This window comes from Musca domestica, unplaced genomic scaffold, assembly GCF_030504385.1.
Source record: "Musca domestica strain aabys unplaced genomic scaffold, Musca_domestica.polishedcontigs.V.1.1 2, whole genome shotgun sequence".
NCBI lineage: Eukaryota > Metazoa > Arthropoda > Insecta > Diptera > Muscidae > Musca > Musca domestica.
The window spans coordinates 6,764,228-6,783,329 of NW_026712249.1; the positions used below are offsets into that span (position 1 = coordinate 6,764,228).

Here is a 19,102-nt window from a genome sequence, read left to right on the forward strand (position 1 = left end):
ATTGTTAACATTTTAGAGTCTAGTAAAAGATAGCGAAAGAATTATTTGCTATCCATTCATTTATCTAGTGTGAACTCTGTACAAAGAGATCGAACCTAAAAGTATGCAACACATATGAATTATTACATGATTATTTGCATCTCATGGCGATAACTGAGATAGTTATCGGCACAGAGAGAGAGAGAGAGTTAATTCACAATAATATTGTGATAACAGATAATATGGAAAGTATGAATTGATAATATTTATCGATAAATAAAGCAGGGATCGGAGACGTTTACATTTATACTTTAAAATTAACAAGTAAATCTGAACTGACAAGAAAAAGGGGCAAATACAAGTTAATGAATAAAAAAACGACTTGATATCAAAGCTAAAAAATTATAATAATGGAAAATCGCATAATCATAAAACTGAGAAAGAGTTGAATGAATGGAAAACTGTTATGGAATAAAATTTTGAGTACAAATATATTCTTATCAGAAATAAACTTGTTTATACATTGCTGATCAAGTATATAAGCGCTTGGTAATGAGAAAAGCTAAATATAATATTCAAATAAAATATATGCTCAAGTTTTTATTTCTAGGCCCAAATTGATTCCTATAATTCCTTATATCCGATGTTTTGTAAATATAACTTAATGTATCTGTATAGAGATATAAAATTTAAGCAAGGACACATTTGTTTAACAATTAATAACTAATTTCATTATATGAAAATATGTATCGAAACGCATACACAGATATTTTGCCTTTTAATATTTTTTTATCCCCAAACTTTTAAGCATTAATTTTCTTTGTGTTCTTTTTCAAAAATTTTCATATTTTTAATTTTTTTGGGTCCATGCCTAAAGAACTTCACAATATTTGATCAGAAAATAAATTAAACTATATAGAAAATATATCATATGGAAAAATCGTATTTTGTTTCGGTTTTTTTTTTTGAATCATGAGGTGAATCGTGAGGTGCTAGGATTAGAATATTCTAGCAAATTCCAAAAGAAATCTGAATACATCTCTGTTCATATTCCCATTAACAACAAGTACCTTCCGTATGGAAGTAGCCAAATGGAACTATTCAGTGGAAGGAAACATGGGGACTAGTTCATTTGATTTCGTTTGCTCAACTAGTTCGAGTTTGGATGAAAATGGGATATAGGAAATAGTTTCTCTTAAAGAGAAAACAATTCTGAAAAATGAAGCCGGATTGGGAAATGTTTAAGTACATATTTTAAGAAAAATAACCGACCTGCTTCCAGGAATTTATGAATCGCAGGAATGTAACTCGAGAATGTGACAATGGCTTTATAGGCGTATAAACAGTTCAGCAATTTGAAAAACTCCTTTTTCCTCTACGAAGAAACCAGCCGATAACTTAAGCGTTTTATGTACTTGCACTTTAACTCTTTTTTGTGCAAGCATTTTTTCGAAACCAGAGCAAATGTCAAAATTTGCACAGGTTATGTTGATCTTTCGTTTTGTGATATCAATCACAATAATGCATTTTGACAACTTGTCAGATCATCAGCTGTGTAATATGAAGTACCCATGGTAGAAGAATAAAGGTAGTCGCATCGACACAGCTTCTGGGACAATGAACTGTCAAACCGATTTTGGAATTGAAAAAGTTGAATGAAAAATTATTAAAAATTGTTGAAAAATTCATTTTATAACAACCTATGATTTGCGTCGTATAAAAAAATATTTAGAAATCAACTTATTTTTCATAAACCATTTTAAAAATTTTGACATATCATTGTTCCCAAGCTTTGATGCATCAACCTATATTCTTCTACCATGGGAGTACCTATTTATTGTGCCATGAATTCTGTGAATGTGACTTAAGCATGGATCGCAAATCTTTATGGAATTGGTTCTATGTAACTAAGCTTTCTACTGACTACAGGAATGGATAAATTTCATGGATATGTAAGAGAATGAAAGGGGATCTATTCAAAAGCTTTGAGTGTGTGTGTCTGGTAAATATGAATGGGAAGTGTATTGACTGGTTGGTATTGCAATTTGAGGTGGAGTGTTTTTGCAAAATGGTCTTGTGTGCTAAAGGTATGGGATATATTTGGTCTGTTCCAGAACTGCAGCTTTATGATATCGAAGAAAATAGCAAAACTAGTAGATTCTTGCAGTTTCTGGAACAGACCAATTGTGTAGATTGTGGGGGTGTGGCAACAGCTTTTGTGTGTGGAGTGTGTGGTTTTTTTGGTTCACCAAAAATCGAAAAACCATGGGAATTTGTTTTTGGTAAAAAGCTTTAAAATTTTGGTTTTGTTCAAAGCAATTGTTGGAATATTGAGTTTTGTTTTTGCTTTTTGTCATCAATACAATATTTATATATAGTATACGGAAACTATTAACTTTAGCATATGTATATATATAAAAATATAAAAGGAAAACGTTAACAAAAGTTGGTTTTTTGATTAGCTAAAATAGTGTTGTGGAATTATACAATAATATTAGATAGATAGATAGCTGTACCTCCCAGTCTTTTTTCCTGACTTCGTATTCCAGATCCCATTTCTGGCCTTCGCAAGTATACATACGATCGTAATATTCTTGACAAATCTTTTGTAATTGGGCTGTGGGAGAACACACACACACATACATAGATATATGATGCGTACGTTTGATTGATTTTTTGTTGTTTTTGAGGTGGGGGGGTTTACAAAAATAAAGGGAAATATATTCATTGAGTTATGACAAATATAACGAGAGAATAATATAAATATATAATGGACAAAAATGTGGTATGTTGCACATGGAGTTTGATATTTTTTTATTGGAGAATTGTTCACAACTAACACCTAACAATTTCGAGATCTTGCAACACATATCTTTACTTCACACGTAACAGAGAAACACATTTCTTCACTTAAAAAAAATTGACAAATAATAAAACTACAGGGTGAGATGAAAAAAAACTGCAACCCACTTTAGACTGCTGTCATTTCTAAGCCAATCATCCGACAGCTGTGAAAATTATTCCACTGACAGCTCATTATATTGTTTACAAGCTTACAAAAGCATTTTGTCGAAAATTTTCCACAAAAAAAGTTATTCGTGATGGAATTCAAGCGTGATAGTGTGATTTCTCTATTTTTGGCTGGGAAACTATCGCTACAGAACTCCAGCATTTAAATGTGAATAAATTTTTTGGTGTCTCGTTACCGTGATACTGGTAGGGTAGCCCGACGTTAAGGAAGTGTGCGGAAAAAACCGGCAACATCAGCAGATATGGTTCGAAAAGTAAAGAAGCGACTTGATCGAAACCCGTGTCACAGTGGCTGAATGAATGGCTCGTGAGCCGTATCGCAATATTCCATTCGGCAAATATTGATAAATGAGTTCGGGGTAAAATCATTGAAATTCCAGAAAGTGGAAGAATTTACACCGCAACAGAAAGAAAATAGACTCAAAAGAGCTAAAGAGTTGCTTCGCTTGGCCGAAAGTGGGAAATTGCCGAATTTGGTTTTCTCCGATGAGAAAATCTTCGTTGCCGAGCAGTTTGTAAACAAACAGAATGATCGTGTTACCTTTCCAAAGAGGTCAGCTGAAAATCTGCACTTTGGGTTGACCACCAGAACTCAAACGCCGGCCATGGTGATGGTGTGGGCCGCCATAACAGCCGATGGGAATATTAATGCGAAAATATTCTGGAGAGTGTATTAAAGCCTTGGGCATCAGAATAAATGCCGAATATTATTGCGAAAATATTCTGGAGGGTGTATTAAAGCTTTGATTCATTTCCAGCGCACAACGGCCACCAAAATCTCCGGATACCAATCCGTTGGACTATTGTGTCTGGAGTATTTTGGAAAACAAGGTTGGCACTAAACCAAAGTGTTGATCACCTCAAGCAAACGCTTCGTCGGGAATGGGCCAAAATACAGCAGAGCAAAATGCGGGCAGCTTGTGACGGTTTCATTGCCCGTTTGAAGGCCATAATTCGTGCCAAAGGTGACCAATTCGAGCAAATCAAAACTTATTCTAAAATTTGATGCTATTTTCGACATTTTTTGGTTTCGTTCAATAAAATTTAAAAAAAAAAAATGTAAAAATTATGACTTTTGACTTTGTTGCAGTTTTTTTATCTCATCCTGTATTGCATTTTTTTCTTTGTGGCAGTACCTCCCAATCTTTTTTTCTGACTTCATATTCCAAATCGAATTTCGAACTTTCAGTATAATAAATACGTTCATGGTATTCTTCACAGATTTCAACTAATTCACCTGAAATATATATAGTTTTTGCGAAAAAAAAAAAATTGAAAAAATAAATAAAATCGAATGCATGTTATGTGTTCTAGAGTGTGTGGATTGGATTTTGAAAGAAATTTAAAAAAAAAATTGGAGTGTGGTGTTTGTAGATCGAATGGTATTGACATTTTTGTTTTTCGTTTCAGGGGATTTTTGGGCAGCAGCTGCAATTAACACAGGCACACACAGACAATCAGTAATTGTTGTTGTTGTAGCCATACATAAAAAAATAAAATTTAAAGAAAAAAACCATATAAAAATGTCAACCACACATAGGCAATTCATTGCAAATGCTTTACAAATGCCCTGTCCATTTTGTTGGAAATATTTTTTTTTTTGGGTTTAATATTTTTGGTTTTTTAGATTTATGGGATTTTTTTTAAGTTTGTGGTTTTGGTTTAAAAATTATTACAATATTATTATTAAGATTATTTATAAGAAAAAAAAATTATTTAAAAAAAGAATATAAAAACAATACCAAAATTTCTTTTTTGTATCAAATTTTGGCTTAATTACCTCTTGTGCCTTGATTTTCTGAATATGCTCTAAATCAAATTTATCACCCTCCAATTTGTAAAGGCGTTGCCAATATTCTTTGCATACAGTTTGTAGTTCGGCTGTTTTTTTGGTTTTTTGTTTTTTGTACCCAGACAGAATGGCCGAGATTTTTTCAAAAATAATAATATATGTTGGGGGAGGAGGTATATATAGAGAGGATTAATTGAAAAAAATCACATAAAAATTTTTTTAAAATATATAAAGGAAAAACAAGTAGAAAGGTCTCGAATCCTCATAAATTGCAAAGTAAAAAAATTACTTAACATTAAGTACTTCAATTCAAAAATCTCTCTACGAATGGCTTTTTCTCTCAAGAAACAATGTTGGGAATAGAAATTAAGATTCGCAGAAACCTCATGAATTTTATTGGCTTCTTTTGAAATAAAAATTTTACCCGAAACCCTGGTATTTTCCTGAGATGGAATTAAAAAATAAATCAAAAATTCTATTTCAACTATCGATTTGGGTTTGGCTAACCCTGGTATTTTCCTGAGATTGTATAAAAAAAAATAAATCAAAAATTCCAATTCCAAATTCCACTATCGATTTGGGTTTGGCCTGACATAGAACAATGAACACCCTCCAGCATTTGGAACGAATTCGGAAATTTTATAAATTTTTTATAAAAATTCATAAATCAATTATTTGGTAAACTTATTCAGGGCAAAACTCATCGATTTATCATAGATATCAAATAGATTTTAGACATCCATTTTAAAAGACAATATTTGCTGTTTTGGAGGTCTTATAAGTATGCCTTATACTAGGCCATACAATTTCAAAGTTTTTTTTTTCTTAGTTCCGTGAGCTTAGGGTACCCTTATTATTATAATCATCCACAATTGCATGTGTGGCCATGTAGTTACACTTCTTGTATTTGCCTAAAAGTATGCTACAATATATCTACTGGAAATTCGTAGATCAATTGTGAATGAGAGTTCTTAATTTGGTAAACTTATTCAGGGCAAAACTCATCGATTTATCGTAGATTTCAGATATCATTTTACAAAGACAATATTTGCTGTTTTGGAGGTCTTATAAGAAAAGCCTAAAACTAGGCCATAAAATTTATCACGAATTTCTTGTTATTGATAGATGAATGGCATATTCCTCTTTTTTTCGAAATGGTAAAGTTGCCAGATTATTGTTGTTAGTTAAATTTGGAGTACCACTGCGGGAATTTTAAAAATTCTTCATAAATATTTTGTCCTGCGAAAAATTGCGCTAAAATTCAGTTTTCTGTGTGCAGAATATAGGAAAATAACGCAAAATGATGTCCCTAGATATTAATGAGTTGATGAGGGTCAAAATGAAAATTATTTAATAACAAAAAAAAACATGGAAATTATAAAAAAAATCTCAAAAAATTGTGGGTGAAAAAAATCCAAAAAATTTAAAATTTTTCTTAAAACAAAAACCAGAAAAATTTTTATTTTTGGCTCCCAAAAAATTAAAAAAAATCTTTTTTTTTGAGTAAAACTTTAGTAAAAGCTTTTTCAAAAATTAATTAAAGCTTCTACACAAAAAAAAAACGTAACAAAAAGCAAAAACATGGTTAGCTGCTTTGATAAGCCAAAAAAAAAAATCACTTAAATTTAGGGTGAATGGAAAAAAATTAAATTGTGAAACTTGAAGTTAATATACAGCTTGGTGGTGGTGGTGGGAAATAAATAAATTAAGTCCTTGGTAAATGGAAAAAATTATCATCAGAAAAGGGGGGGATTTTTTTTACAAAAATATGAGCTTTTTTCCCTTGGAAAGAGCAACGTTTAAATAAGAATATTAAAAGACACCTTGTCTCAAAGGTCGAAAGCAACGTTTGAAATATACTTTTTTGAGAGAAAAAAAAAAAGAAAAAATTAAAAAGCCCAGCAAGGTTTATTAACTGGGTTAAATGAGGGAACATTTTGCTTTTGCTGTTTGTTTTTTTTTCGGGGGTTATTGACTAACTACATTTAAAGAAAAAAAAAAAAACACCAAAAATTATACTACACACATATTTATGAATTTGGTTTTTAGAAAAAAGAAACAGCTTGAAAAAAGTTATATTAGAAAAATAAACGAAATCTACAAAAATTTGTTTTTATTTTTGGCCTCAAAAGTAGCTGAGTAGAGTTATTAAATTTTTGAAAATGATTTAAGAAAAAAAAACTGAAATGAGAAAATGAAAACATAATCTTGCCTCATAGTCCTTACGGCCAACTTCATATTCAAGATCAATTTTTTGATCTTCCAATGCGATAATCTTATTGTGATAGTCTTTACATATTTGTATCAGGGTAGCTAAACAAATGATGTTTCAAAAAATAAACAAAAAATTATAGAGCTTTTTGTTTAACAATACCTTAAACAAGAATTTAAGGTGGACACAGAGATAAAATTTAAGAAAAAAAAAAAAACAATTCTTAAAAAAAGTAATGCGACACCTTTGGGAGGAGATAAACCTGTTTTCTTTCCCCATAAAAGGGAATTGAATGAAACTTCTAAATACATACATAGGTGTGTGTTTGTGATCGTGTAGTGTATATGTGTGTGTAATGTGTTGTGTAACTTTATACATATATATATAAAAATTTCCCCAGAATAGTAGTACATCATAGGACTTAAATATGAATTCTTTCCACCAGTTGTGTATTTTCGTAGCTTCGTGACAAAACTTGGCTTTTGGTGCTGTTGTTGGTTTTTTTTTTTAAAAAAACTATTTTATTTTTCTCTGTACAAAAAGTAGGTGCTTGAACTTGAGTTTTTTGCTTGACAATTATTTTTTGGATATAAGAAATATAAGTGAGATTATAAGAAAAGAGTAGAGAAAGAGAGTTCATAAAAAACTTAAGAAGAAAAATAAATAGAAGAACATGTGCCTCTACAAGCCGAAGTAAATGAGAATTATATTGGACAAGTTGCAGTCAGTCAGACAATGTCATAATGAGGTCAGAAAATTCGTATTGCAACATGGGAAACAAAGGAAAAATTTATAACATAGGAACAATTTAATATATATAAAAAAAAACATGTATAAAAGCTGTAAGTTCGGCCGGGCCGAACTTTGAATACCCTGCATCATTTGGAACGAATTTGGCAATTCTCAAAAAAATAAAATCCATTAAAAATTCTGTTAAAAAAATACTGAAGCTAAAATCATCAAAATAGCGAATATCGGGAGGTACCGTTATATGTCGGCTATACGAAGACGTGGACCTGCCCGTACAATTTTCTGTCATAGGCTGTAGTATCCATTAAGAACTTCAAATACCAAATTCCGTTGAATAATATCTCTGAAATCATCAAAATATCGAATATCGAGAGGTACCGTAATATGAGGGCTATATGAAGATGTGGACTTGCACGGACAATTTTCTGTCTTCGGCTGAAGTATCCGTTACGAACTTCAAATACCAACTTTGAAACAATTCTGGTGAATAATGTCGCCAAAATTATTAAAATACCGAATATCGAGAGGTACCGTAATATGAGTGCTATATGAAGACGTGGACATGTACAGACAATTTTCTGTCTTCGGCTGAAGTATCCGTTACGAACTTCAAATACCAAATTTGACACAATTCTGGTGAATAATGTCGCTAAAATTATCAAATTACCGAATATCGAGTGGAACCGTTATATGTCGGCTATACGAAGACGTGGACCTGCCCGGACAATTTTCTGTCATAGGCTGTAGTATCCGTTACGAACTTCAAATATCAAATTTGAAACTATTCCGATGAATAATGTCGCTAAAGCCATACCGAATATCGGGAGGTACCGTTATATGGGGGCTGCTATACGAAGACGTTGACATGCACAGACAGTTTTCTGTCTTAGGCTGTTGTATCCATTTCGAACTTCAAATACCAAATTTGAAACAATTCCGGTGGATAATGTCGCTAAAATCATTAAAGTACCTAATATCGGGAGATACCGTTATATGGAGGCTATTCCAAACGTGAAATTATGAGATTTCAAGAAAAAGAAAAATAATAGAAAACCCTATTTTTTTCTAGAAATTGTTTTAAGTTTCAGTTTAAAAATTACAGAAATCAGTTTCAAAAAGAAATTCTCAATTCTTTTTAGGGAGAAATTATAAATTTTGGAGTAAGGAAGATTTTTAATTTCTTAAAAAATAAAAGGAAAGTCTAAATTTCCTCCGAAAAAAATTTTCGTCCTTTAGTCCCGGGCATTACAATATTTCTCATATTGGAGTCAAACACAGGGAGCTTTTTAGGAAAAATGAGGGCTCTATAGGGGAGAAAGAGGGGCTACTTCCCCTTCTTCTCCTAAACTCGGACTTTCTTTCTTTAAAGCCACTGGCTCAGAACCAACAACACACAATGTCTGACGACTGCAATTTTTTTTCTGATTTTCATAAAAAAAAATATTTTCAACTCAAGTTAAGTGTTTTGTTTTTTAGAAGAAAATTAAAGAGAATTAGAAGAAAAAAAGTAGAGAAAAAGAAAATAACAAATAAAATGTGCTTGGCATTATTTGAAATTTGAAAATTAAAAATTATTTGAAATTGTAGTTAAAAAAAAGTAAATAAATTTGTTGTGATAGAAAAAATGGCGCGCGGTGGCAGTGGCGTTTTAATTTTAATTTTTTTGAGTAGTTTTGTTTTATTTTGAGTTTGGCAAATGGCAGTGGAGCTGAAGAAAATGCTCTGAGATTTCAGAACGATTTTCATTCTTGGTTTATTTGTAAATTGGCAAGTGGTATTTGTATGTATAGTAGTAGTAGTGGTAGTAGTATTTGTGTGTACCTCAACATCCTTGCGCTTGACAACGTATTCGAGGTCGTACTTAACGTTCTCCAAATTGCAAATTCTGTCGTGGTATTGTTTGCAGATTTGCTTAAGTTGCTCTGTAGACAACACAAAAATAATAACAACAATAATAATACGGTGGAGGACAAGGTAAGGTGTGGTTTGGTTTGTTTCAGGGTGGGGAGAAGATAGTTTTTGTTGTAAGAATAGAAAAATAGAATAGTTAAAATAGGTTGTTTTTGTAAAGATAATTTCATCTAAAAAAAGCCAGATCCAAATAAAAATCTAATATCTAATTCAATTTTTGTTTTCAAAAACTCCAAAAAGAAAAACTAATTTGTGTGAAGTGTGAAAATAGGGTGCTTCTTTTTTATGTGAGACATTTGTTTTTTGTTTTTTTGGAACAAAATTCTTTTTCTTTTTTTTTTTGTGGTTTAATCGAAATCCAAATCGAGTCGAGAGAGATAGAGATCGAGAGAGAAAGAGTTGTGAAAATGGATCTGATTTAACATACCTTCGCTGGCATCACTAAGGTTTCTGGGGCTGCCACAACGTTCTTCGATGATACGTCTGCGTTCGGCGGCTTTGCGTTCTTGTTCTTTCTTCAATTCTTCAGCGGCTTTCTTGCGGAGCAACAACTGCAAGAGAACAATCATTAATTCCACGCCCATGAAACCAAGTTATATTTTCTTGAACCTACCCTGAGTTTCTTCTTTCTTTCAGGGGTCATGAAACCCTTCTTGGCCTTCTTAGCCTTGGAAGCTTCTTCCATACGCTTGCGTACTTCAGCACGCTTGCGCTCGATTTCGGCTTGTTTAGCCTTCTTTGCCTATACGAGGAGAAAATTAAAACACGAGTTATTGTAATTGCCCATTGGAGGTGGGGGGGCCGAGGACAGGGAAACACTGTGATGAAAATCATCCACAACACCATTTGGAACAACACACACAGCATGGATGGACATATATATGCGGGACGACAAAGATCTTCACCGTAAACATTCAAGACATTTAGGGCTGGATACCTCATCGACTTTGCCATTTTTGGCTGGTGCTGCCCCAGCAGCGGGCGCTGCTCCGGCGGCGGGTGCTGCTCCTGCAGCAGGAGCTGCTCCAGCAGCGGGTGCAGCTGCTGGTTTGGCTCCTGCGGCAGCTGGTGCCGCCGCCGCGGGAGCAGCAGCTGGGGCTGCCGCTGGTGCAGCTGCTGGAGCTGGTGCCGGTGCCGCTGCTTTTTTCTGTAAAAATTTAAAATAAATTAAATTAATAAAAAATTGTCATTAAAAATAAAATATTAACAACAATAAAGCGGGAGAAAAGCGATTTTTGGATTTCAAATACAGCAGAATGTTGATGAAACCCACTGTAAGGATCTTGAATTAATTTAATTTCATTTTAAGAGATTTAAGAGAAAAGCTTTTTAAATTATTTGGTCTTCCGAATCATCAAAATTCTATTGTATTCAAAATGTAAAGCCTTTTTGCAGATTTCAGTTATAAGCATTAAGTTACAGCGTGAAGGAGATCCTTGGTTTGCCTTGAATTTTTTTGCCAAGAAAATAGAATATAAAAAGCTTTAGTTATTTTTTTTCAAGCATTGCAAGCATATTTTCTTTCTAAAAATCTCTTCGATATTCACCTTCACAATGTTTCCCTTTGTGGCAATTCATCCGTATATTCATTGTTGTTGTTGTTGCATTTGAATATTACTAAAAGAGAAAGAAGAAAAAATGTTTAATAAATTTCGATTTATTTCATATTTATTTCTGAATAACCCTTGGGGGTTTCAAATACTTACCTCACCTCCTCATCAGCCATGTTAGATTTTGTGATTTAGGTGAAGTGTCTGTAAGGGAGATTTGAAAATTTTGGAATTAGTAAATTATTCGAATTCAATAATAAAATATTTGTAATAATTATAATCAAATATTTTTGTTTTGGGTTTTAAGAATAAAAAAATAAATAACTTCTAATATATCTAAAAAATATAAATATATAAAAAATTAACAAGAAATATTGAAGAATTCACCACTGCTATCCAGGCAGTAATTCTGGAAAGGATCCATAATTAATATTTTAAATTTGAAAAATATATATTGGACAGTAACTCGAAAAATCTTATTTAAAAAAGTTTAAAAATTTGTTAAAATAATTAATTTGAAAATATATTTGAAAATAAAAAAAAAAAAATTAAAAACAACTACGTTCCAGAAAATCTAAGATTTCCGATTTCCGTACCGAAATATTTTTATAACCTCCACCATACATAGTATGGAGTTTATACTAAGTTCGTCATTCCGTTTGTAACTCATCGAAATCGTAATATTAGACCCAACAAAGTATATTCTTGATTAGCGTAAAATTCTAAGGCGATTTAGACCTGTCCGTCCGTCCGTCTGTTGTAATCACGCTAGAATCAACACGAATAAAGATAGGAAGCTAAAATTTTGCACCGATCTGTCTTTTGTCTGCAGGCAGGTCATGTTCGAAGACGGTATATATCGATGGCTATATCAGTCTGCAATATTGTACAGCCCCCATATAGCGGTACCCCCGATATTCGGTATTTTGATAATTTTAAGCCCATTTTTCAATGGACTTATCTGAAATTCTACAAAAGATGTTCGTCGTGACTACTTTACCCCCTGAAAAATAACTGGCTGTATAGGTCCACGATATCGTATATCCCCCATACAACTGTGCCTTTCGATATTCGGCATTTTGATGATTTTGGGCAAATTATTAATGGAATTGTCTGAAATTCTACACAAGGAGTTCCCTCTGAGTACTTTACCCCTTGAAAGAGATTTTTCTATATAGGTCCACGATATCGTATAGCACCCAGATATTCGGTATTTTGGTTATTTTAGACACATTTTTCAGTGGAAAGTCTGAAAATCCACAAAAGGAGTTTCCTCTGAATACTTTACCCTCTGGAAGGGAATTGTCTATATAGGTCTACGTTTAGTATAGCAGGATTTTGGCCACATTATTCACTGGAATTGCGTTAAATTTCATATTTGAAGTTCGTAATGACGGAAATTGTCAATGCAAGTCCACGACTTAGTGTAGCCCCCATACAACGGTACCTCCATTTATTCAATATTTTTATGATATTAGCGACATTATTCACCGGAATTTTTCCAAATTTCGTATTTCAAATTCGGAATCGTTATTACAGCTTATGACAAAAATTTACTTATTCAGCACGACGTCTTCGTATAGCCGCTATACAAAGGTTTTCATTTGAGCAGTATGGATGGATTTTTTTTTTTAAATTTTCAAGCTGCTCCGGCTTAAACAGTAATTCAAAACAGAGAAAAACTGCAGAGAATTCTTCAAAAATCCACACTTGTTGAACTGAGAATTTTTGAAAAAAAAAAAACTTAAAAATTCACGATTGTGGGTCTATTTGTGCTTGAAAAAAAAATTATAAAATATACACGATGAGCTGCTAGGTGCTAGAAAACTTTTTTTATATTTTCCAATAATTTTTAAAAGTCCACTTATCTTGACCTATTGATTTATCCATTGGTAGAGGAATAATTCTTTGAAAAACCCCATGGCCAAACCTTACATCTATGGTTGGTTGTAAAAATTGTCATTTTTGAAGATTGAAACAGTTGATTGCTTGAGTCTCGTATATTCCCCCATTCGCTTAACTTTATAGTACTATCTAATGCAGAGAGTAATGTTTTTCAACACGAAAATAACAGTTTTGCAATTTCTGATCGCTAACAATCTCATGATTTCATATCGCCGAAAAGAATAATCAGATTTTTGATATGGCGACTTTAGATAAAAGCAAGTTTTTCAGGTGTCAAGCATTCTCAAGTAATAATAGAGAATCAAACTCACTTCTTGCCTTTCCCAAAAATCATCATGGTCATAAAGCCACTAGCACACTTTCAACTAAGAACTCATCGAGTTCTGTAAGCTGAAAAAGCATACACCTACTGGTGCTTGAAAAGAAATCCACGATTGTTGACTTATAGGCGCTTGAACAATTCAAAATTTCAAAATTCAGGTTTGTTTCTTAAAAATCAAAAATTTAAATTGGAAATCACGTTTTGTAGCTTGAAATTTTCATTTAAATTCATTATTGCAGCCTTAATGGAGGTTGGGAGAATTCTTTAAAATCAATAATTGTATACCTAATGGGGCTTGAAAACAATTTTTTAAAGAGTCTGGTATTGTAGGTCACATATTCACCTATCTACCACCACCTTGGAAAAGGGGAGTATTTTCCATAAGGCAATCGTTGGTAATATTAAAAACCTTTGATTTTGAATTGAATGATTTGATTTTGAATCGATTACGATAAAATCCATTGTTCAGGACTAAAAATAAATTCCACAGCCCACGTAGTATGAAGTCATTATTGTTTAATTATAAAAACAAAAACCATAAAAAATCTAAATTAGCACAGATGTTTCGAAATAAAATTTCCTAAAATGTAAACAACATATTATCCATGCATAACATACATACACATGGACAACACATCTACATGCATATATGTCTTATATACATATATAATATGTATATAAAAAAAAAATTGGCTAAGTAACAAAATATCTTTTGGAGATCACCACCAAGCATAATATACATATATATACACATATATATATGGCTTAATATATACATATATATAACGTAATATTTCCAAAATCATAATTTTTTTTGTCCTCCATGGCTCTAGCTAGCCATCTCTTTTCATCTCAGGTTTTTTTTAAAGCTCTCACAACCGTATATGGCGGAGAAAAAGATGTCGATTGCGCAGGTTCTTAAACAAATTGATGCTGTGATATTGAAAATATTCTCTAGCTCTCTTAGATCGTTTACTCTCTTTTCTCAGGAGAAGGACTACTTTGGAAAGAGCATAAGAGTTTATGTTATACAAATTTATATATTTAAAGCAAAAAAACTATGCGTGGGCAAAAATTTTATATTTCTACATATGTATGCATGGGGAGGGATTTTTGAAAGAAAAAAAGTTGGGGAAGTGGGTGAGAGAATTTGGTTACATAGATTTTTTTTTTGGCTGAGAGTAATCTTGTGGGGTATACTATTTTGTGGCTATTGAGAAATGGTGAGAAATACATATAGAGAGAGCTAAAGCTATGTGGGTGTTTTCTCTGTGTGCGGAAGAAATCAGGTTGAGTATAAGAATGTTAAGGTGTAGTTTTTCTGATGGAATTGTATCTAGGTCACAAACACCGTTGTGAGGAATCAAAAACTGATCACCCCACGCATTCTCACACAGACACACACACAGATAGATGCATAGTCATATGTGTGGATATGCATATAAGACATCTATCACACACATATATCTTTCAAACATCTCTCATTTGAAATGATGTTGTTTTTAAAAATTCTTTGGTTATAGGATACCGTCTCGTAGAAGTGAACTAAAAATAGATTTTGAAATTCGATTTCAAATACATACACACAAGTTAAGTTAATAGAAATTTTCAAAGGAGAAACTTTTTTTATTTAAAGAATTATATTTTAATTTTAAAGCCTTCAAAATAAATAAAGATGCTGCTGAGGAGATTTTAAAAAAAAATTGAAATATAAAAAAGGAAAATTAAAAAATAAAATTATTCAAAAAAATTTTAAATAAAATTTTGTATTTGTTTTTAATGTCTTCTTGTTTTTAAACAAATTTTAATATCGATTTTTTTCAATTTTTAAATTTTTTCTCATATTTAAAATTTTGGCTTTTTCAAAAATATTTTATTTATATTTTTTGGCAGCTGACAAAATTGCAAAATCGTCGATGTGTACGTGCTGATATGTATATCTATGAAAATTCTACTCATTTTTTTTTTTTTTGAGTTCAGCAAGTGTGTATGTATAACAGATTTGAATTTTTCATTTCAATTTTATTGCGAATATAACACCAGAGGTTACATAATTTTCAAACACACAATATTTTAATAAATAATAATGTTTATACAACAGTTTATTGTTTAATTTCGTAGCTGGATTTGGAGATTCAAACACCTTTTTTCAATTTAATTTTTTTTTTTTTTTACTTTTTACAACAAATTATGGAGCTGTTTTTTCTCAGGTTTTAATCCAATATTCCTTCATTTCAGCAGTTATTTATTTTTTTTTAAATTTGTTTCATATTTTAATACTTTTTTCAAAATTATTTTTTATTTCCATTGCCAGCTAATATTTTCAAGTCTTTTTTGGCCATCACCATATCTTCATTTTTATTTTTTTTTGTTCTTTACCACCACCAGCACTCACCTTAAAGGAATTAAAAAAGGTGTGCGGTCTAACACACTACTCGTTAAGCACTGTTCGAACGAAAAAGACTGAACGGTCCGACGACTAACGGCAGACTATATTTTGGTCAATGGATGGCAGCAGATCATTTTTCCCCATGGGCAGAGGCAATGACGAAAGTCATTACTGCTGCTGATTTTGCTGCCGCTTCGGCATGGTAGGATATTTTCGCTCTCCCACTCACTTGTTCGCAGCCACTCTCTCTCTCCCGCTCCTGGCCAAAGCGCATGCGATCGATCACCCATTTGGTTGATCGAAATCTTCTTCATCGCTATTTACGCCCATACAACCCACTGTGCCTTCTCCATTTTCTCTCAATTATTCTAAGATTTCTTTTAAATTTCCTTTCAATATTTTTCTCAAATCTTTTTTGCATTTCTTTTTTTTTTCCGATCGATTCTATTGCTTCATTTTCGGCTGTGTTTTCCGTGTGTTAATCTTTTTGGTCATCTTCTTCTTTCCGATTTTCTCTATATCGCATCGTACGTACGTACATACAACAAACAAACTTTATCGCTTATGTATCTGGGCACAGTGGCTAAAAATAGCCTTCAATCAGAAATAGATACAAAAAAGCAGTCCGCATATTTCTCTGTGTGTATGTGTGTTTATGTGCGTGTGTTTGATTGTTTATATTAAAAAAAAAGAAAATTTGTGTGTTTTTCTCCGAGAAAACTTGCTTGCTTGTTGTTATTGTTATCTTTTCCGTTAATATCGAAAAAAAAAAGATTCAAATATTTCTCTCCACCTCGGTGTGTGTAGATTTGTATGTGGGTTGTGGATATATTTTCGCTCCATCAAACCAATCGTCTGATCCCTCCATTTCTTTTCGCCTTTCCATATAAAAGAATGCAATACAATTTTCTTCGATTCGGTATAAATAAAATATTCAGTTAATTTGTTGCTGCCTTGTTTGTGGCCTTAAAACTGTATTGAATATCTAAACAAAACGGAGAACATAAATTCATCCCAGCAAAAATATAAAGAAAATATGTTAGGAAAATTGGTACTTGATTGTTTGGAGGAGATTATATGATCGGTTTGAATAATTTAAATTTCATCAAGACTGCAGAAGTCTACAGATTTCATGGTCAGAATTCTTCTTAAATGAGAAAATGCATGTTTTGTCAATTTTAGGTTGAACAAGTAAAAAAGAAGCTAAGTTCGGACCGGCCGAACTTTTAATACCCCTTGGAAGGATATTGAAAATTTAAAAAAAAAAAAAATGTGGCGAAAAATGCCACAAAAATGAAAACCGTTATGTGGCGGCTATTCGGCTGTAGTACCGATTCCAAAATTTGTAATATCAAAACAAGTAAAAAAACATTAAAGGAAACATTAGAGCCCATTATGACCCACATATACCAACTTTTAGAAAAATTCATTGGAAAATGTGCCAAAAATCATCAAAATACCGAATATTGGGAAATACGGCTATATGGGGCTATACCAAAACGTGGACCTATACATACAATGTTTCGCCACACGAACTAGGGCCCATTATGACCTACAAATACCAATTTTCAGACAAATCCGCGGGAAAATGTGGCAAAAATCATCAAAATACCCAATATCGGGAGGTACCGCTATATAGAGCTATACAAAAGCGTGGACCTATACATACAATATTTCGCCAACGAATATCAGAAGATACCGTTATATGGAGGCTATACCAAAGCGTGGGCCTATACATGCAATGTTTCGCCACACGAACTGGGACCCGTTACGACCTACAAATACCAATTTTCAGACAAATCAGTGAAAAAATGTGGCATAAATCATCAAAATACCGAATATCGGGAGGTACCGTTTTATGGGGACTATACCAAAACGTGGACTGATATATCAACCAACCATATACCAACCATCCTAGACACAATAAAAATTGCTCTGCTAAATTTTGGCGCTCTACGTCAAATAATGTGGGCTGTATCGTGATTTCAACAGACAGACGGACGGACAGACAGACGGGCATCGTTAAATCGTCTTAGAATTTTATGCTGATTATGAGTATATATACATTATGGGGTCTACGACGAATATTTAGTGCGAATCGGTCCAAATTTATATATAGCTGACATATATATCTTCGTTCGATTTCAATTTTATTGGGCGCCATATGAGTCAATTCGTCCAAATAGGATGTATTTCGGCACATCCGACCGAATTCAGCCTAGGAGCAAGTACTTGAAATGTGGTAAACATCGGCTCAGGTATAAATATAGCTTCCATAAAGATGTTTCACCCGATTCTATGTTTAAATCCTTTGAATTCATAATATGCACTCCTCAACAATGACATTTGGTACCAGACCCAAAAATTCTATGAAAATTGGTTCAGATTTCACGGTTCTATGAAAATTGGTTCAGATTTCAGGTTTTTTTTGAACCAAGTGGTTAATATCAGTCAAAAGGATTGGATTTTGGCATATACGACTTTTTGGTAAAAATCGGTTAACATACCTCGTATTTGTAATACGCACTCCACAACAATGATATTTAGTATCAAACAGCAGTTACAGCTCAGAAATGCCTTTGCCAAAATTGAGCGAGATCAGTTCAGATTTAGATATAGTTTCTTCTTCCGATTTCACGGTTAATGTGCTCCAAATATGTAATATGTCCAATTAGAACAAATTTCATGTTTTTAAACTTTAAAAACACCAAAAAGCCGGACATAACATTATATGAAGGTTACACCAAAAAGTCGATTCCTACAAATTTTGAAATAAAGCTTTTTTGCTTGAAAATGGAGCAAAAACCTTTAAAATACTGAAAATGAGGAGGTCCTATGGGAGTCCATAAGAATACGTTGACCGATATGCTTATTATACCCTTAGCCATATGGCTAGAGAGTTTATATATCATTTGATACGGCCAAAACGTGCCTCATCAAAATAACGGATTTAGACCCTAGGTATCTTTGGACCGTTTCAGGACATTTGGAGTCGATCTAGAGTTTGTCCGTCCATCTGTTAGTCTGTCTGTCTGCTGGCTGATCTCGAAGTATCCGAATTGGCACAAACTTGGTACATCGTAGTTTTATTATCATACTTACATCGAGTTCGGAGATGGGCAATATCGGTCTACTCCTTCTGGTACCTTCCCTACAAATAGTCAAAATTTATTCATCCATTCAACTTTTGCAAATCCCAGTATTTTGGTGAGTGCGAAAATGTTTCTATAAACACAAAATCTGTTGTGAAAGTAGGTGGTAG

General features: G+C 32.7%; 1 protein-coding gene across 18 annotated transcripts in view; it reads right to left on the reverse strand.

Moving 5' to 3' along the window:
- The window catches only part of LOC101895885 (troponin I), a 281,696-nt gene extending 265,695 nt beyond the window's left edge, over nt 1-16,001 (reverse strand). For 3 of the 18 annotated variants that reach the window (XM_059121739.1, XM_020035279.2, XM_059121738.1), the window contains exons 1-6: nt 15,847-15,999; nt 11,386-11,428; nt 10,612-10,821; nt 10,288-10,416; nt 10,102-10,225; nt 9,585-9,685 (exon numbers count right to left, since the gene is read on the reverse strand). In XM_059121739.1, the coding sequence (XP_058977722.1) occupies nt 9,585-9,685; nt 10,102-10,225; nt 10,288-10,416; nt 10,612-10,821; nt 11,386-11,400 (579 nt within the window). In that variant the 5' untranslated portion in view covers nt 11,401-11,428; nt 15,847-15,999. Of the gene's footprint in view, nt 1-2,495; nt 2,597-4,145; nt 4,247-4,789; nt 4,891-7,013; nt 7,115-9,584; nt 9,686-10,101; nt 10,226-10,287; nt 10,417-10,611; nt 10,822-11,385; nt 11,429-15,846 lie in introns of all 18 variants that reach the window. The other 15 variants (XM_020035280.2, XM_011292461.3, XM_005179161.4 and 12 more) reach the window with 13 other exon arrangements.
- Nucleotides 16,002-19,102: the final 3,101 nt, after the last annotated feature.